We start from the raw sequence: 21,480 nt of genomic DNA on the forward strand, positions 1-21,480 counted from the left end.
AAAGGACAAAGATTAGTAGAAAATGTACACATTCTAGCTTATTCCTCTACTGCTAACTTCTTGTGAAATTAGACTAAACCATCTATTACGTTATGTTTCTAACGTAATCGGGCATATTCTTTTCAGACCTCAAGCTGACGGCCCACGCATTCAGACAATGAACACAAATATCCCAAGGGGAGGGTTCCGTATCCAAAGGGGGGCACATCCTCCGCGTAAGTCAATGACGAGTGAGAATCAGGACTGCTGTGTATCAACTGTTCTTCCTCCTGAACATTATGATTCATCACCAATAGCAACTAGAGGTTTGGTCATAAAACATAATGAACTAACATCTGTTTATACTTACAAAATTCATTTCAACATTCAGTCATCTACCACTCATTCATTAAAACACTGCATTTATACACGTACACACTTAGGCCTATTTAACAAGTCTGAATTTTTTTTTCCAGTTGGTGACTGAAAATGCAAGATGGCAATTTTTCCCGACGCATAAGCTTGTAATTTTAAGTAATGTCCTCATCCCAAACTCTCCTCCTATTACTTTAGAATAAACATAATCCTTCAATCCTCCCAATGATTAAAGTAGACTGGTATTTGAAAGTTTTATTTAAAAAAAAAAAAAAGTTCTACATGTAGCTACCATCTCAACTCAAATAACTTTTACTTTCCTCAAATACCTTCCTATCATCCTGGTTCACTGTGCCTTAGTCAAACTGGTCCATCCTTTGCTTTATCTTCTATGTGGATCATTATTACACTCTACAGTGGCCACCTATTTCTAGAATTCCTTCTTGAAGACTCAGCATAGGTGGCACCTTCAGAATCTCTGAACCCACCAATTTTTTTTCTTTTTTTTTTTTTTTTTGCGGTACGCGGGCCTCTCACTGTTGTGGCCTCTCCCGTTGTGGAGCACAGGCTCCAGACATGCAGGCTCAGCGGCCATGGCTCATGGGCCCAGCCGCCCCGTGGCATGTGGGATCTTCCCGGACCGGGGCACGAACCTGTGTCCCCTGCATCGGCAGGCAGACTCTCAACCACTGCGCCACCAGGGAAGTCCTACCCACCAATGTTTTGTGCCTCCACCTTATTCCCTGTCATTGCAAGAACACTATTATATTAAAATGACCTACTTATGTAGCCATTCCCCTCTCCTCCCAACTAGCCTGAGACTCGTGAAGACAGAGACCACATGTATCTTCTATACACAGTTTCTAACGAAGAGCAGGCTCCCCATATTCATTAATTCAGTCACTCACTCAACAAATACTTATGGAGTAGCTGTTCCAGGACAGACATTATTCTAATTGCCATGGATTCTAATTGCTATGTGAAATAACAAAGCCCCTGTTCTCCTAAAGATGACATTCAAATATAGGAGACAAATAATAAAGACACAACAAACACCTAGTGAAATGTCAGATGATAAACGAATAAAAGTCAAGTAGTCTAAGGGGACAGTGAACGGCTGGGGCAGGGGGTGCTATTTTAGGTATTTTAGGTAATCAGTGACGATTAAGGCGTTCCCTAACTGAAGTGGGAGAACAAACAAGTTGGTCCCTTGAAGGGGAGAGAGTGATGCAGAGTGGGTGGCGTGTGAGAGGAGCAGTGAGGAACCAGTGTGGCTGCAGCAAGGGGACGGGAAGTTCACAAGTGCAGTCAGGTGGCCAGTGCCCACATCGAGTGAGCTCTGCAGGTCACGCACGAGCCACTGCAGGCTTCCAAAGCAAAGAAAAACAATCCAATGGGCATCTTTACGAAAGAGGACTTTAGCCCGCAGCCACCACATTTTGGGAGAAAAGATGGCCGGGGGATCGAGGTGTGGGAGAAGGTGACAACGGGAGAGTTGAAACAGAAAGGTCCATTAGGAGGCTACCACAATAATCTAAGTGAAAAAGGACAGCAGCTCAGACGAGCACGGTGGCAGTGGTGGCGAGACTGGGATATGTACAGGCAGCACCAACAAGACCCGATAGTGGATTGAATGTGGGGTGGGAGAGAAAAGGAAGAAAAGGCTTGTGGTGTGAGTAGCCGAAGGATGGTACTGCCGCTGCCTGAGAAGAGAGAAAGGATGGGGACGGGGTGCCCTCCAGTCTGAAGCATGCGAAGTTCCAGGTGCCTCTTGGACACCCCAGGAGATACCAAAGGGTTGAATGTAGCTGAGTCACCAGGAGCTCAGGGGTGAGGTCCAGCTGGAGACCTAAATCTGGGGGCATCAGGACATATTTAAAGCCCAAATGGGCTCATCTAAGTGCCTACAGAGGAGAAGGAAAAGGCCCCAAAGCCAAACCCTTGGACATACCAGCATTCAGAGGTAGAGAGGAAGAGGCACATCCAGCCTTCCACCCAGGAGATGGAACAGCCAGTGTGCTGGAGGAAAACAGGAAAATGTGGAGGCCAGAAAGTCAAATTTTAAAAAGGGTTTCAGGAAGGAATTGGTCACACTGTCAAATATTACTGATAATTAAAGAAAGAAGAAGATTCAAAATTGACTATTGGAGTTGACAACATGGAGGTCATAGAAGATCTTGAAAAGAACAAGTTTTCATGGAGAAGAGAGATAAAAGTCTGACTAGAGTGAATTTAATAAAGAAAAGAAGATAAACTGGAGACAACAAGTATATGCAACTTTTTCAAAAAGTAATAAAGGGAATCGAACAGTGTGATAGCTAGGTGACATGGAATCAAGAGAAATATTATAGCATGTACATTGGTGGAAACGGAAGAGGGAGAAGAAAAAGTTGATAATACAGTGGAGAGGGGAAATAATCACAGAGTAATGTCCTCAAGGGTATAAGAGGGGCTGGATGGGGTCCAGGGCCCACGTCGAGGGGGTGCCTGAGAGGGGACTGGACAGCTGAGTCTTTATAACATTCAATGTTTACGGAACTGAACTACCCTTAAGATATTTCTTATAAAAAGAAGGCCCAGGGGCTTCCCTGGTGGTGAGTGGTTGAGAGTCCACCTGCTGATGCAGGGGACACGGGTTCATGCCCCGGTCCAGAAGGATCCCACATGCCGCGGAGCTGCTGGGCCCATGAGCCATGGCCGCTGAGTCTGCATGTCCGGAGCCTGTGCTCCACAACGGGAGAGGCCACAGCAGTGAGAGGACCACATACCATATAAAAAAAAAAAAAAAAAAGAAGGCCCACTAATTCAGGTTTCTAGAACACCATACAGAAACTCCGACATTAACCTGGCTTCAGGAAGCTAACACTCAAGTATTTCAGGACAAGCTTACTATGCTTCTTAAGAAGGATGTATCCATTCGTGCATGCATATCTGTGGTACAATAAGAAATATATTTCGTCTGTGTCTCTGGTTCCCGGCACAGAGCCCCTAAAACCCTTGGAATTTCCTGAGTAACAGGACTGTCTTTTGTTATTCATAACAAGCCCCTTCTGCCCACACCTGAGTTTACACTAATGAAGTGACTCATGGTGGGACCCCTAAGTAGCTTCAGGCTGGGGACTGGTCACCAGAAAGACCAAACACATGATGAGATGGGGGGTACTTTCAGCTCCACCTCTCCAGCTCCAGGAAGGGGATGGGGGCTGCAGATTGGGTTATAAAGACTCTTCAACAAGGAGATTCCGGAGCTTCTGGGTTGAAGGCACTGATGTGCTGGGAAGCTGGCCTGCCCAGAGAGGGCAAGGAAACTCTGCACCCCTCTTCCCCTATACTCTGCCCTATGTATCTCTTCCATTTGGCTGTTCCTGAGTTGCATCCTTTACAATAAACCAGTAAATATAAATGTTTTCCTGAGCTCTGTGAGTCATTCCAGCGAAGTACTGAACCTGAGGGGGTAGTGGAAACCCCCCAATTTGTAGTCAGCTGGGTAGAAGTGTGGGTGGCCTGGGCACTTCATTTTTCACTGGCATCTGAAATGGGGGCTGTCTTGTGGGGCTGAGCCGTTGACCTCTGGGACCTGCAATAACTCTGGGTAGTTAGCACCAGAATTGAATTGTATCGTTAGACACCCAGCTGGCGTCGGAGAATTGGTATTGGAAATAACCGTACCTTTGGTATCAGAAAACACACAACATCTGCTCTTGGGCCACAGGGGAATAAAACAAACAGGTGATAAGGGACCATGGGAACTGATGAGAGCAGTGAATGTCTCAATGCTGAAATTTCAAGCCATCACGTTTAAGGAGTAAGAAAATAAGACTACAAAACTGCACTCTCGGGGCTTCCCTGGTGGCGCAGTGGTTGAGAGTCCGCCTGCCGATGCAGGGGACACGGGTTCGTGCCCCGGCTCGGGAAGATCCCACATGCCGTGGAGCGGCTGGGCCCGTGAGCCACGGCCACTGAGCCTGTGCGTCCGGAGCTTGTGCTCCGCGACGGGAGAGGCCACAACAGTGAGAGGCCCGCGTACCACAAAAAAAAAAAAAAAACTGCACTCTCTTAAAAACATACACAGCTAACCACAGACCCAAAAAGCAGAAAACATGGGAGAGGGGAGTTCACACACAGCAAAAGCGGGTCTATTTGCTTCCCAAATCATAAGCACCTGAGGAGAAAGATCAAAGCAACGTAGAGCCAAGGAGTTAAGAGGCATAAACAACTGAACACAGAACAAATAATTACCTTAAAAATAAAACAGCTACATGGTAAAGTCATACACTAATGAGGGATTATTCAAATTTTACTTAAAACCATTCAGAAGCACATTTATAAAAGAGAAATGCTCAGTGACTGAGCATGAGTGCAAAGGAGCCAATACTGGAAATGTAGGTCTACACACGTTCTCCTCCCTAAGTTCAGACAAGCCACTCTGTCCCCATGCTTGGATCAGGGAACACGAAGGCGCCAGGGAGGAAGCCCCCTACTCCATGTTCACGCCAACCCCCAGTGCCCACCGCTGCTTTACAAGGCCGTCTCCAGACTAGTTCAGCTTTTCGGGAATTGCTTGGCATCCACACCCCCAGCTCAGCCAGGAGTCATGACTGGCCTCTGAACCTCCCTCCCGCCCCCCTCACTCTTCAGCCACTCCCACTGGGTTCTGTGGGTTTGCCTCTGAAATGTCCCCCCATTTCCAGATGAGACTCTGCCCTCTTCCCTTCTAGTCTAGATTATTGCCAAAGCCAACCAGATCCCTAAGTTTTACTGTCCTTGAATTCCTCTTCCCCTGGGGCTCCAGAACAGTTCAAATCTCAAGGCTGATCTTATCTCTCCTTCTGTCTGCTTAAAATTGCAAATCCTTAGCACACAAGCCATTTGTGACCCAGAACTGCTCTTCCTCTTCTGCCATATATCCCCCTTCCCAGCTTGCATCCTGCATTCCAGCCTCTGGGAACCACAGGAATTGAGATCACGGACGGGCCATGTCATATCTCGGGGTCTCCCCTTCAGTTCTTGGCACGCGCTGTCCCCTTGGCCCAGAACACTCCTCCCTCCGCACTTCACACGGCTCGCCCCCTCACCCCCCAGGACACGACTGCAGTATCACCATCTCAGTGAGGCATCCCTGGCCACCCTATTTCAAATGGTACACCGTGGAACCCTCACCTCACACAGTCCTTCTGTGCACTTGTCACCATCTACAACACCATTTAGTTTATTTCCTTCTCTGGTTTATGGTCTCTCCCCCTGCTAGGATGCAAGCTCAAAAGGGCCAAGATATTTGCCCAGTACCTGCACTCATGCCCGGCACTTGACAGGCACTCAAATAACAACTGCTGAATCACTGGATCAACACTATTCCCCCTGCTGGGAAAATTATCTCCTGGGCCTAAATCCTATTCCTTATCTATGTGGCAAATTCATCCTTCAAGACTCCCACTGTCCCATCCCCCAGCTCCTCAGGCAGGGCTGAACACCCTCTCCCTGGCACACCCACAGCACCCTATCCACGGGGACCACACTCAGACGCCTGTGAGGACAGGGGGCACTACTGATAATTATGCTGATACAACAGGAGTGACGGACTGTCCAGGGCAGGCCTGAACACATGGTCACTCTGATCTCCCACCTTTTTCACGGCAGTTCTCTCTCTCCTCTAGTTATTTGCTCACTGGTCTGTTTCCCACACTAGGCTGTGAATCTTTAGGGATGAATAATTTTTGTATCCCCAACACCTCACACATACTGTAGATGCTTAATAATGTTGATCGAATGAAATGAACAATCACTTCTGCTCGGGGGTTTGGATCCCTGAGACAGGCTGGAGCGGGTGGAAAGTACACCTAGACAGTGGGCACAGCAGCAAACCCCCTTCCTGGGGCTGGTCCTCCAGGGCCTGCTTCCCTTGCATGGATTTCTGTCCCATGACAGCCCCAGTGCCCACTCTTGGTTCCCCAGTCTCCCAAGGATGGGCCCCCTAAGTGCCTTACTGCGCTCTGTTTCTATTACTCCTGGCTTTGCTGATTTCCCCAGACTGGATCAGGACCAGCATTTGCCGGCCCCTGTTTAGACAAACTCCCACACAGTCCCCTTCGACCCACCCACCCGGTCCTACTGCCACACAAGTCCCAGCACCAGACCACAGCAGTGAGTCTTATTTCAACAACAAAGGGGGCGCCCCTCCCCGAACACACCCCCTCTAGACAGCACTCCTCACGTGGGTTCCAAGTGCAGATGAAGTGTTAGGCTAACGCTTTTCAGGGCTGAGGTCTCAGTGCCACTCCTTTGGATGAAATGGATCTCTTCCAGGAGGCTGCAGCATTTCTCAGGGCCTGTGAAAGTCCTGTAACATTCTGGCAGGAAGCAACCTATTTTGTCAAGAATCCATTTTTTCCCTTTAATATTATACACCAATGAAATAATCACGTATTCTGGTATGAACGTGTGCTCGGCTTTATGAATTGCCTTTTCAAAATAAACTTTCAAGTCTGAGATGTGCATTTTCTGAGAAGTGATAAAACTTCTAATTAGGGATCTAGAAATTAGGATTCTGAGACTTCTCAGACATACAAAAACACTTTTCATTGATAAATGTATTCTTCTATCACAATGATTTTCACGGTAAAAATATTATGGTAGTATAGAACCAAACTTCCAACTTTAAAAGTTCACAATCTGAAAGAGAAATTAGCTGAGGTCCCTTTCTGCCAAGAGTATATATTCTGAAAGACAGTTTTGAAAATAACTCCCATAAAGCAACAGACTGAGAATAAAAGTTTGAGAGTGAAAGGCAGGAAGTTCAGTTCATGGAGCTTCGTAAAATCTGATTCAGTGCGAAGCCCAGACGTGTCTCTCAGCATGGACCCAGCCTCAGGAAGCTTCAATTTAACACCTATTCTTCACTACCACATTGCATCACACTGCTAACAGGAATCAATCTCTCTATATCAAGAAGTCTTCTCATCCACATTTGTCCAGAATCCAACAAGTATCTGCCAAGACAGCAAATATGGTGACTGCTTATCCTGACCCATGACAGTCATGCAGAAAGGGAAAGGGGCAATTTGAACTCTTTTTGAGATGGTGGCATTCCACATGAGATGTTAACTTAAGGTATCCCAACTAAAGAGTAAGACGGAGCTCAGACTCCCCCCTGCACAAGTTACTCATGTGGATTAGAGATGTACACAGATGCAGACCCTTCCAGATCACAACCTATGGGCTACTGACTTAAACTACCTGAGAGAACGTGGCTTAGAGGTGCTTTATAAGAATACTATTTAAATTCATTTTGTTTTTCACAAAAGCTTCCCTCCCTTTGCTCTACCCTTTTCCCCCCTAACCAACGGTTTGAACAATCTTGGTTTCTGTATACTTAAGTTTGAGGATTGTCTCCCTCACAAAGACAGGAATTTTATCTGCTTTGTTCAACTGCTGTATGTCAGTGCCTAAAAGAGAGTCTGGCATATGGTAAGTTCTCAATAAACATTTGCTCAGTAAATGAGTAACTTTCCTAAAGCAAAAAGTAGAAAGAATGCTAGATGGGAAAGCATAAAACCCTTTTTTGCAAGTGGTTTTCTGGGAGGGACTGAATCAAAGGGAGGCTCCACTATTCCAAAAAGGAAATGAGGGAAATAATACAAAAGCCTCAGTGACATCACATCAACACACAAACACACACACACAAACACACACACACTCCTTCTCACTTTCCTTGAAAAAGTACTTTAACACCCAGTTGTACAAGCAACCTCTATGAGAATTCAGAATCTAGCTGTCATAAAAGTTCTCAAGACAAATAAAATTGTACTCACAGAATTTCAACTCCGCTATAGAGGAAAATTCTGATAACAAGAAAAGGGACAACACCTGGGGCTTCTGCCCTAAACCCTTATCCTAAGCTCTGGACACCCAACCACAGCACTGGCACATTTTGAGATATAGTCAGAAATGTTTTTTATAACATGTATCTGGTTCACCCTGAATGGAGTAAAATAACACGATTAACAAGGACTCAAAACACACAAGCTTTCTAGCAATGTCATTCTCTGGGCACTAGTATCTGGTCCTGCAAAATCAACTGTCATAAAATTAGGGGTCGGAGGTTCCCTAGAGACAGGGGGCTCACATCTGGACAACTGACAGGAACATATTCCAAATCCTCCCATTAATCACTTGTCCATTTTTAGGTGAGAGTAGCCAGACATTTTTCAAGGCCTTAAGACATTTTTCTCAGTTTTTAGAATTTGTTGCAAGGCTTTTCATTTACTGAAATGGAAAGACAGCTTGCTTCAAATAGTGCTTGTAATGCCTACGTAATATGGCCACCACACCATGGCTCAATCTGGGAAGGACACATTTCAGCTCACTCCTGGGTCGTGACTACCGGGAAGCATTGGTGGTGGGGCCCTTTTCCTTTTGGCGGCGCGTTCCCTTTGCTAGACACTGCATATAATTAGGTGGTAAGTGCACTGCATCAGAAATAAATTGAACTGAACACTCAGTGTTGAAAAGCACTATAATACTTGAGTCTACGTTTTTATAAAAATGAAAAAAAAAATCTCATTACACTGCATGAAGTTTTGAATAAACCCGGCAAAGAGCATGCCAAGAATAATTTGATTTCCTTGAATTGTCAGAGATGAGATAGTACAAGTAAAATGTAATGAAAGGTTCTTTAAGACCTCTTTTGTTCTCTTGTTATTGAGCTCTTAAGAGAAAAGCACTGAAAGCACCCCAGAGATGCACAGGATAAAGTTCCTGGTCTAGAGAAGCTTCTATCTCATTAAAGACGATGACACTGGAACACAATTAACCACAGTAAGAAAGGTGGTGTGCCAGATCACACGAGTGGCTCTGAGAACTCAGAGGCAGGACAAGTCACTGGTGGGTTAGTCTGGAGCTGATCGAGCCTTTAAGACAGAACCTAGGAGACAGGCAGGATGCTAAGAGTAGAGTTGGGGTATCAGGTGGGAGAGGCAGAGAGGAAAAGACACGGAAAGCGGTGACTCAAAAGGCGGTTCTATGAGGGCATGAAGTGGTGTCTGGGCTGGCGAGGAGGGCGAAGGCTGGGCTGCCCAGAGCCTGAACAGTAAGCCAGGGAACATGGACTTCACTCAAATAGTAACGGGGAGCCCAGGAGGGTTTCCGGGAATAGCATGATCTGGTTTTAGGAAGATCCATCTGAGGGTGATAAACCCTATCTAGTGCTGCAAGGTGAAAAGGCCATCACCCAAGGGAAGGCCAGTGGATGTGGTAACTAAAATATCAGAAGGTGTTTGTCACCGTGCTACTCTGAGTGGAGGGAGAGTGAACAGTTCAGTCACCTCCCTTATCTCTCTCCCCTATCTTTCTTTCCCATCCCTGACGTTTGGCCTCTGAGGCAGGGCTCCACTGAATGCAGTTACTGAGTGGTCTGAAATGTACTAAGTCCTCAATGGGATATTTAAGAAAAATTCCTTATGTGCAAAATATTTTAAAATCATGCTGGAAAGACACAGCTGACACAATTAGAAAGGTAAACAGTATCATCTATGCTGCCCAGCAGGGCCCTCATTTCTCTGGGCAAGCCGCGCAGTGTTATCACGCTCGAGGTGTAGCTCCAAACATACAGAGGATAGGAATCCAGGGAAGAGAAGAGGTATGACAACAGAGAACCATTTCTGAAAAGGAACATAGATAAGAAGCCACTGTTTATCTTCATTTGATTCATTTATACATTTCTGCTCTCTGAGTCACGTACTTAAGTAGAATGTAAATATGTTTCAATTGCCTGAAATTTAAAGAAAGATAATTTCTGGACAACTTCAAAAACACATGAGTTATGAGGGAAATATCTGGATGGTTTTGCAGACTAACAGTGAACAACAGGTCAAATGAAATTCCAAGTGTAATCTGGGGCAAATTAATCAGCAATTTTCAAGGTACTTGGTTTGAGCAGCTGCTTAAGTTCTTTTTTTTTTAACATCTTTATTGGAGTATAATTGCTTTACAATGGTGTGTTAGTTTCCGCTTTAGAACAAAGTGAATCAGTTATACATATACATATGTTCCCATATCTCCTCCCTCTTGCGTCTCCCTCCCACCCTCCCTATCCCACCCCTCCAGGCGGTCACAAAGCACCGAGCTGATCTCCCTGTGCTATGCGGCTGCTTCCCACTAGCTATCTATTTTACGTTTGGTAGTGTATATATGTCCATGCCACTCTCTCACTTTGTCCCAGCTTACCCTTCCCCCTCCCCATATCCTCAAGTCCATTCTCTAATAGGTCTGTGTCTTTATTCCCGTCTTACCCCTAGGTTCTTCATGACCTTTTTTTTTTTCTTAGATTCCATACATATGTGCTAGCATACGGTATTTGTTTTTCTCTTTCTGACTTACTTCACTCTGTATGACAGACTCTAGGTCCATCTACCTCACTACAAATAACTCAATTTCGTTTCTTTTTATGGCTGAGTAATATTCTATTGTATATATGTGCCACATCTTCTTTATCCATTCATCCGATGACGGACACTTAGGTTGCTTCCATCTCCTGGCTATTGTAAATAGAGCTGCAATGAACATTTTGGTACATGACTCTTTTTGAATTATGGTTTTCTCAGGGTATATGCCCAGTAGTGGGATTGCTGGGTCATATGGTAGTTCTGTTTGTAGTTTTTTAAGGAACCTCCATACTGTTCTCCATAGTGGCTGTACCAATTCACATTCCCACCAGCAGTGCAAGAGTGTTCCCTTTTCTCCACACCCTCCCCAGCATTTATTGTTTGTAGATTTTTTGATGATGGCCATTCTGACTAGTGTGAGATGACATCTCATTGTAGTTTTGATTTGCATTTCTCTAATGATTCATGATGTTGAGCATTCTTTCATGGGTTTGTTGGCAATCTGTATATCTTCTTTGGAGAAATGTCTATTTAGGTCTTCTGCCCATTTTTGGATTGGGTTGTTTTTTTGTTATTGAGCTGCATGAGCTGCTTGTAAATTTTGGAAATTAATCCTTTGTCAGTTGCTTTTAAGTTCTTTTTTATTCAAATTGGAACCAAATTCTTGAAGAGTTATGATTAGAATGCATCAAAAGCTTGAAGTCATCTTATCCTATTATATCACAAAGATCCTATGAGAGAAGGTCAGGTTGGGTTTTAGTAGGGAACCTAGCTAGCACTGACCCTGTTTCAGATGCTGTCAAAGATCGACACTCACAAAGAATAATACAGGAAAATGCATTAAAGGAAGTGGAAATGTCCCACCGTGGAGGACAAAGTGGTAAGGAAGAGCCTGTTAAGATGTCGGAAATGTGTCCCACATATCTCATTATTAGATTAATTATTATATTTATCACTGTTAATAACAGCAGCTGTCCATAACGACAGATTCCCTGCTAAGCACTCTACTTATATCAGATAATTATATCTTCTAAATATCTACTAGATAGTTATCCCTCACAAAAATCCTATGAGTTAATAATTATTTTCCCGGGCTTCCCTGGTGGCGCAGTGGTTGAGAGTCCACCTGCCGATGCAGGGGACACGGGTTCGTGCCCTGGTCCGGGAAGATCCCACATGCCGCAGAGCGGCTGGGCCCGTGAGCCCTGGCCGCTGAGCCTGCGCGTCCGGAGCCTGTGCTCCGCAACCAGAGAGGCCACAACAGTGAGAGGCCCGCGTACCGCACACACACACACACACAAAAAAATAAATAATAATAATAATTATTATTATTTTCCCATTGTACACAACAAATTACTCAATTTCTGAGTTGAAGTTTTTTCAAGTAATTTGCTCAAGATGACACAGTTTGTAAATGGAAAAGCTGGGACTCAAACCAAGTCCTGTTCAATATATTTTGAACACTTACTTTCAGGTGCTAAGAATATTATGGTGAGCAAAAGCTGGCATGGCAGGTGAAGCTGACATGAATCAAATAATCCCATAAAGAAATGTTTAACTGTAACTGTGACAAGAGCAATAGATCTGACCTTGGCAAGGAGCGGATGAGGGATGGACATTTCTTCCTTGAGGTCTAATGCAATCTAAGATCTAAAGGAAGAACAGGAGTTGCCTTGGGGAAAAGGGAGGGAAAAGCATTCCAGGCAGAAGGCACAGAATGTGCAAAGATGACATGGTGGGAAGGAGTGTGCTGAGGACTGAAAGAACAAAGTGAGGTGGGGAGGGAGCTGTGATATGAATCTAGGGAATTCAGATTTATTAGATGAGACTGTACCTTTCACCCCATGCACAATGTTTTATAGATCATGGTAAAAAGATTCTGTTTTTATCTTAAGCACACTGGAAATTTATTTTATTGCGGGTGTGGTTTTTTTCCCTTGGGGGGTAAGGGGTGAACTTGGGTAGCAGTGCTATGCAGCCTCTTACAGGAATCTTTCAGGAACAGGGATAAAAGTGGGTATTCCACAGCATGAATTTCTATGTTCTAGAATGGACATCTATTATATATCTAAACAACCCCAAAGTGGAGATTTAAGCTGCAAATGGAAGAATGGCATGTGGTCTCTGGAAGCAAACTGAGGCACAGCTAAGTTATCCTGGAGGGTCCAGGATGCAGGAACACAGGCAACCCAAAGGTAGCAGAATAAAACTGCACAGTAAGAGGCCATAAGAAGAAAACGGTGGAACTCATTTCCAGCTGAGAGGCACAGCAGATGACTGTTTTCACACCTCTGCTCCCGACCCACGAGCTTTGATAAATGACTTATTTCTCTGAGACAATTTCCCCATTTGTAATGGTACCTTCCTCACAGGATTATTTTGAGAATGAAGTGAGTTATAATATATGGAAAGTATGTAGAGAAGTGCCTGCACATAGTAAGTATTCAATAAATACAAGCCATTACTGTTACTATTATCATTAATGCTATTATTGTAAAAGATCATAATTTGTAGTAAGCAGTTAAGGAAGGGAAAACATTTGTAAATGTATCTCTGAGACAACATGTTCTCAAACTTGCACATACATATGAATCACCTGGAAAGCTTGTGAAAAATGTAGATTTCTGGCTTGTTAGAGGTAAGGCCTAGGAAACTAGGTTTTTCATAAGCTCCTGGGGGATTCTGACATAGCTGATCTAAGCATTTGAGAGGCATGGCTTCAAGGCCTAGAATTTAAAATAAATATTAAGGCATCAAATAAGGTATTTCATTGCAGGGACTTTAACTATAGGGATAACTTTATCAAACAAATTTCAGATTTTTTTTTTGAATTTTAGAATTTTATTTTTTTATACAGCAGATTCTTATTAGTTATCCATTTTATACATATTAGTGTATATATGTCAATCCCAATAGATTTTATTTTTGTTAAGGCAAAATGAAACAAGTTCACTTGCAAAACCTACTTCTAGGAGAAAACTGAATAATCAGAATCCGCTTGATTGGTAAAATACTGTGTTTAATTTTTAATAACCATTTTTACAAATTATTTAAATCTTTAAATCTTTAAAATACTGTGTTTAATTTTTAATAACCATTTTTACAAATTATTTAAATCTTTAGTTCCAAACAGTCCAAAAATGTCACTGTATGCTCCACTATCAAAAGAAACTAAAATAAACATCTGGACAGTGGTATGTATATTCTTTAATTATTAGATTTATTTTCTAGCAAAAATAATAGAGCCCATCTTCAATCATACACAGAAAACTCTTTTCTGCTAGGACACAACTAAAACTCTGCAGATTCTTTCACTTTAGTTCAGGGTTTCTCAACCTCAGCACTGTGTAATTATTGTAGATTATTATTTACAGGAATTATTTACAATAACAAGTGACCTCAGAAAAATCAAACAAGTGACTAACTTCAGGGAGGGTGAAATCATTGGCTTAATGTACACATCTGGTGAACAATGTCCATGAAGATTATAAACTGAAGGGATTACTTATCCCTTTTCCTCAAAAACTATTACACAACCCAACACTTGGGCTCTTTCTTGACCCAACAAGAGCATGAAAATGCTGCTTGCGCTCTTTATAATAACAAACAATGCACATTCCTGTTTTATTTGAAAAAAATAATTAGCAGCAGCTGCTACTTACACAGAATTTTTAACAGAAGATACTTTACATACTGAACCCAAATATTTCAGAACTTAAAGAGCCTGAGGCCAAATGAAATATTCTGCCCTTTTTTTTTTTAAGTTTAAAATAAGGCATAACAATTAACTTCCACATTCCTTCATCTAATTTTTAAAAATGACTAAAACATTTTCCTGAGACTCAAAGGAAACAGCTGGACACATCTGTCAACTAGACAGCTCTGGAGTGAAAGAGAAACTTAATGCTTTAATAGCATACTTACATGTGCGGGCTCAGTTCATAAAAATTTCTGTTCCTGTAATCTTCCACTTTCTCTGGTGAATAAATGGGCAATGACCGGTATGGGTTAACAGATATAACCACACTTCCAATGTATGTCTGCAAAAGAAATAATAAAATATACCCATTTTAACATCTTAAGTCTTAATGTTGCATGGTTTCGTCCTTTTAAAAACACTAGTTCTACTGCCTGACCATTCATTTTATACTTTTCAAGAATATTTCTAAAGACAGATGGTCAATAATGTTTATTCATTTTGCTGATAAATGGAGAGCACAGATTTATACATTGAAAATACCTTTCAAAATAAATCTCTAGATTAATTCATGACCCTGGAAAAGAGTCCTCCAAAGCCCTGTCATACTTGCCAAAAATTCTGTCACCAACCATGGCTAATTGTGAGCAAGAGCTATGCCTTCCCCGATTCCGACTAGAACTGGTGTTTCCCTCTCTCATCTTTATCCTCCTATTTCAGTCTACAGTAACCCAGCATTCCGCTCCCCATACCTATCCAATGGGGCCTTGACTTTGGCCCTGTCCTTACACAGCCTGTCCATCTCTACAATGGGTTCCGACCACATACAATTCAATATTAGAGTCACAGTTATCCCTTGGGTATTCAAACAAAATCATTTCATGTTCTATCTAGGGGACTTTAATATCAGAATTTAAATGTACTTGCTGAAAGACAGTACATTTCATGTTGAATTTAAATTTAATGTAGAATTTAAATGTACTCTCAGAGGGATTAACGCTCCTATTTTAACAGACGGTAACGCTCTCACGCTGCAAACCAGAACACCAGTTATCTTCCTTTCCATTTCGATCTTAAATTCCCGGCAGCAGGAGCAGTGTTGGTTTAGGTCATTTTGTACAAAGACTAGTGCAATGCCACAAGCAAAAGTCACTTAACTGTAACTCAGCTCAGCTCCATTTTTCCTTTCAGTTTCAACATTATAAAGATGGCTGGTGGGGGCGGGGGGAAGGGGGATGCTAACAAACATATGTCAGTGATAAAAAGTTTTTTTAATAAAAAGGTGAAAAAAAGAAAAGAAAGAAGAAAGAAAAAAGTCACTTCCCACTTCCCCGCCTTTCCAGGGTCATGCAACAAAAGGTGACATTTTTAGAGCAACACGTTTTTCCAGTATTGTCACCACTGGATTCAAGCAGATTGTCAGATCAAATAGAAGAGAAAAGAGAACAGTAGAAATGTTCTGATTTTTTTTTTCAAAACATGGGTCACAATTATTTTAATTATAAAAGACTTTTTTCCCCCAACCTGGAAAACTGAACAGGTCATTTTTATACCTATTTTCATCCTATAAGAATACAATCTTAGCAAGAGTACATAAGACTGCTGCTGTAAAGAAAAACTCTCAGCTCCCATGCAATTAGGGTTATCTATTTCTGACACCCTAGCACTAAGGACCCCACTAATCTGGCCTGACAAGCAACAGAGTCCAAGTGTCTTAACTTATTCCATTTAGATAAGACTCTTCCAAAAAGGTTTCTTCACAGTCCAACCCACCTGGGCAAGTAGATGGGAGATGCTAGAGACTGAATAACTGTCTGAACAGCTTATAACTAATAGACTAGAATTACTTAGATTGGTAGATATGAGAATACAATAATTGACTTATTCCTTTAATATCTGTTGATTGAAAGATCAGCCTTCTTTAGTAGAAAAGTACGTGAATCTCCCTTTTTAAGGTAGTTTCTTGAATACAAGAATTAAAATACATATTTGCTGTTAGCAGAGAAACCAGTTACCAAGTTGCTCTTTAAAACCAAATTTCACGGCGGCTAAATTCTTGATAAAAATCTGCCTGTGTGGCATTCTTGCATGAAGAACAAACTCAGCTGCCTCAAACCCAAAATCAAAAGCCACACCACTAAGTTTTAAATTTCTCTTTGTTACTCGTGACTTTTTTTTTTTTTTTTTGCGGTACGCGGACCTCTCACTTTTGTGGCCTCTCCCGTTGCGGAGCACAGGCTCCGGACGCGCAGGCTCAGCGGCCATGGCTCACGGGCCCAGCCGCTCCGCGGCACGTGGGATCTTCCCGGACCGGGGCACGAACCCGTGTCCCCTGCATTGGCAGGTGGACTCTCAACCACTGTGCCACCAGGGAAGCCCACTTGTGACTTTTATACATACTGAATTGTGTGTGCTTTTCCCCCCAGCTGTTTTCCTATCACCTAGAACAGGGCTGGCCCATGAATAATGTCCCATAAATATTTAACTGAATGACTAATATGCACAGAATCCATTCATCACTAAGAACATGGATGGTACAAACCACTTTCACACAACTATTCTTCTGTTGAAATATAATACCGAGTACACTGCCATACAGTGCCTAATATTTTATTAAACCTATATGCCACGTGTAACCACCGAACAAACCCTTCAACTATATGCTTCCCGCCTCGGGTTCCCTGTCCAACTGTGGTAGACTGTTTGCAAAGATGGCTGGAACAATTCCTACCACCCCTTTATGCAAAACCTTTGAAATGTGACTCTGCCACTCCTTCTATCAAGAGACAGAGTTTATCCTCCACCCCGTCAATCTGGACTTGTCTATGTGACTGATTTGACCAAAGGGACATTATCAGATGAGATACAGCAGAGGCTTGAGAATTCGTGTATTAGGATGTTGCCCCTCCCCCACCCTTATGACTGACGCTAGAAGCCATGATGCAAATGAACTTGAGCTAGACTGTTGGAGAGGTCACACAGAAAGACAAGGGCCTGAACTACACAGCCTGACAACCATCAGACACATGAGTGAGGCCATTCTAAACCATCCAGCCCGTTAGGCCACCAAATGCCTAAAGCCACATTCACGATCCCAGGTGAGACCAGCAGAAGTCATACCAACCTGAACTTAGCCTATAGTGCTATCCCAGAGAATTGTGTGCAAATAGATGGTCACTGTTTTATGCAGTTAACTGGGGGTGGGGGTTACACAGCGACAATTACCTTACTGACACACCAACACGGCTCAACAAGTAAGAAAAAGGGCCAAGCAGGACAAGCTTTATCAATCTGAATAAGCCAACAGTAAAGGAAACTGTGCTCTCCCTCTCCATTCCACTTTGTGTGTCAGATATGCATCCTCTAATCTTGAACTCCTAGTAGGTTTGTCCTGTACTGTGATACATGCCCTTGCTGTTTATGGGTTTCTTCCTTGAAGGTTCTATGTGCATTAGTCAAAGATTTAAATAGTCCCACATCTGCCAGCAGAATAACTCAAATGTTCATAGTCACAAGCCTCCTTTCTCTGAGACACAGAAGATACTCCTGGGGCTTCCCTGGTGGCACAGTGGTTGAGAATCTGCCTGCTAATGCAGGGGACACGGGTTCGAGCCCTGGTCTGGGAGGATCCCACATGCCGCGGAGCAACTAGGCCCATGAGCCACAACTACTGAGCCTGCGCATCTGGAGCCTGTGCTCCGCAACAAGAGAGGCCGCGATAAGTGAGAGGCCCGCGCACCGCGATGAAGAGTGGCCCCCGCTCGCCGCAACTAGAGAAAGCCCTTGCACAGAAACAAAGACCCAACACAGCAAAAATAAATAAATTAATTAATAAACTCCTACCCCCAACATCTTCTTTAAAAAAACAAGATACTCCTGGAAGCAGCTGATAGGCTGGGTGGAGTTTACAATCCTATTCCAGTTTTAGGCAGCTATCTACTCTACATTCAAGTAACTGCAATAACAAATTAAGCCTTCTTTCCAGGGAGCAGAACAATAGTGACCAGACAGTTCATTTTTACATCAATTAACATTTGGGCTTATAAATGATATACATTTGTCCCTCAGTATCCCTGGGGGATTGGTTCCAAGAGCACCTGCAGAGACGGACCAAAGTCCAAGGATGCTCAACCAAGGATGCCTTCTATAAAACAGCATAGTATTTGCATGTAATCTACACACATCCTCCCTCCCGTGTACTCTAAATCATCTCTAGACTACTTATAATACCTTATACAATGTAAATGCTATGTAAATAATTGTTGGCTCATGGCAAATTCAAGTTTTGCTTTCTGGAACTCTCTGGAATATTTACCATGAATATTTTTGATTTGTGGTTGATTGGATCTGTGGGTGAGGAACCCATAGACCAAGGGCTGACCGTACTTCATTATTTTTTTAACAAGAAACTGTATACAATTTAAAGTCAGTATTTTCTTATTGCATCATGCTCTAAAAAAGATCCTCAACTAAATCATTAAGTAACCACTGGAATAAAGAAGTTGGAGGTAAGACACAGTTTCTTAAACTTAAGTGTGTGCATAAAAGAGCTGAGCATCACGTGTCCTTTTTATTCTGAATATGCCAAGGAGAAAAAAACCCAAAAAACAAAAGAAAGCAAAGCACTGTAAACCTTTACAAAAGGGAGCAGCAAAGAGGATCCGCCACTGGCCCTCTAGAATTCCAGCCACTCACTCGACTGGAAATAAGAGGTAGGTATGTACTGGGTCCAGCACCAACGAGCTACTGCGGACTCGGATGGTGCCAGTGAGAGAGCCCACAAAAGGCCTCCAGCAGCTTAGCTCATTCCCACCAGACCACTTCTGGGCTGAGCTCACATTCCACCCGGTCCCTATGTCCCAAATGGCTCACAGAGCAACTCCTACTGGAATCCGGAGCCTGCTCTTCTATTAGGCTGATCACACCAGAAAGGACTCCTTTCTCATAACGGCAAAGACTACTTACCAATTAGGTTCTATCTACCTTCTCCAACAGAGACAAGTCTGGCTCTCATGACCCTCGGTGGATGGATGGATGGATGAGATCAATGTACTTATTTCCTCAGTGGAAACAACCTCCTAGCCATCCCGGCCATCCTAGTTCACAACCTCCATGCTCCAGGCCCCCAGCACCCCAAGTCCTGAAGCGTGCACACCACCCTGACAACAGAAGGCCGCCTCCACTCTCACCACCCTGAGGAACCAGCCTCTGACATCTAGGAGGGGAAAGGGGAGGGGAGGGGAGGGAGGGGACAAGAAGAAGAGAAAAGGAAAAGGGAAGAGGGAAAGGAAAGGCTCCACCTTTCTACAAATGGCATAGTCAATTACCAAGTTTATCTTTCACTTCTCAAGCGCAGACATTAAACCAAGAATGTACAAACACTCCTAAGTCAAAACGATCCCTGTCTTCATATTTCAGATATCTCTAGAACTCCAGAACAGATGCCTTGTGAATAACCAAATAATACTCGAGTGCTCCTACTGTGATTACAGTGAAAACTCAAGTCTTTTTTGGAGGATGGTCATCCAGCAACCGCCACTCTCCAGACCACAATCCAGAAGCCAGAGGAAAGGTCCCTTTCCTCTGATATATAACCCAAGGATCACGCATTTCATCCTATAAGAAAGTTCGTCCAGAACCCCATCCTCAGGGATTCTATTTCAATGGTTGGGAGAAGGGCCAGGCATCTGCATCTCGTACAGTCTCCCCAGAAAAAGAAACGTGTAACCAGAGTTAAAAACCACTGCTTGTGGCCTTCACCCTCAGGGCTCACAGGACCAGGTTTTATTTTCAAATGCAGCAACCATGCTAGTGTCGCTGTTGGCCTATCTTCTATTTTACCTTCCCCTTTAAATTGTCCTATGTAATTAATTCTGTGAACATTTCAAAAACAAAAGAAAATTCTTCTAGCTACCCTTTCATTTCAGCCCCATTTATAATAAACTTGGCATATGGCGTCTCAGCACACTACAGAGAAACAGCGGCACATCTGTAAATTGGGGCCTTCTCATGGCAGTATGTTTCAAATGTTTGACTATGACTCACTGTAAAAAATAAAATTTGCATCACAACCAAGTATGTGTGTTTGAGTGTATATTTACATACACATATGGGTACACATATGTATGAAATAAGTTTCACAAAATCATAAATATCCTTATCATGTGCAATGTACTGATATCCTTTGTTCAATTCTATTCATTACAAAATGTTTTAAAACTGCTGGTCCTAACCCACTCAACGGTTTTCATCACTTAATGCTGAAGCTTGCGTTTTAAAAAATACTGCCACAGAGCACTTCTTAATCTTTTTCTAGTTGTTGATGGCTTTGAGAGGCCAATGAAAGCTACGAACCTTCTCCCCCCAAAAAACACACATATAATATGCACATAAAAGTTTGCATACAGTTGATATACCAGGTTAAAAGCTCCCACCCTAAGCAAAGAAACAACGGCCACTAATGGAAAAAGAGACAGAAAAAGGATAAAAAAGAGAGACAGAGAAGGAAAGAAAGGAGTAAGAAGTGATCAAAATAATTCTAAAAGTATAAAAATGAAGAGTTGTTCAGAATAAAAGCCAACAGCTCAGCTCAGTGGGCCCTGAGTGCCTTATTACAGCGCTGAGTCAGAACACAGCCTAACAATCAAGGGCCAAAATGAGAGAGACAGTATTCTGTTTTCGATGACAAGGACATATGCAATAAATACATTTTGGAAAGATATCCAACCAGAAACACTTTTTTCAAGTTAAATAGTGAAGCACAGTTTTAATATTTTGTGCATCTCCATTATGCAGTACTGTACACACATTCCTCCACAATGCCAGGTAAACGAAACGTTAGTACACAACAGAAAAGTCACAAGATTTTCACATCTTTCATATCATAGTTCTTCCTAGGGCAACATTAAGATCTTAAGAAGCCCTAACCTTGAAAGTTTATATTTCAACGAAATTGAAAATAAAATTACAACTAAACCATAAAATACTCATGAGGAAATCCTATAATGACTTCTTTTCACCATGATGAGTACTTGGAGGCTTCTCTCCAAA

At 42.8% G+C, this 21,480-nt stretch overlaps 1 protein-coding gene across 4 annotated transcripts in view; it reads right to left on the reverse strand.

Annotated features, from left to right (window-relative positions):
* The window catches only part of MYO1B (myosin IB), a 184,917-nt gene that overhangs the window by 118,186 nt on the left and 45,251 nt on the right, over positions 1-21,480 (reverse strand). For all 4 annotated transcript variants that reach the window (XM_082630510.1, XM_082630511.1, XM_082630509.1 and 1 more), the window contains exon 3: positions 14,658-14,773. In XM_082630510.1, the coding sequence (XP_082486636.1) occupies positions 14,658-14,773 (116 nt within the window). The remainder of the gene's footprint in view (positions 1-14,657; positions 14,774-21,480) is intronic.

This window comes from Mesoplodon mirus (assembly GCF_964341445.2).
Source record: "Mesoplodon mirus genome assembly, chromosome: 8".
NCBI lineage: Eukaryota > Metazoa > Chordata > Mammalia > Artiodactyla > Ziphiidae > Mesoplodon > Mesoplodon mirus.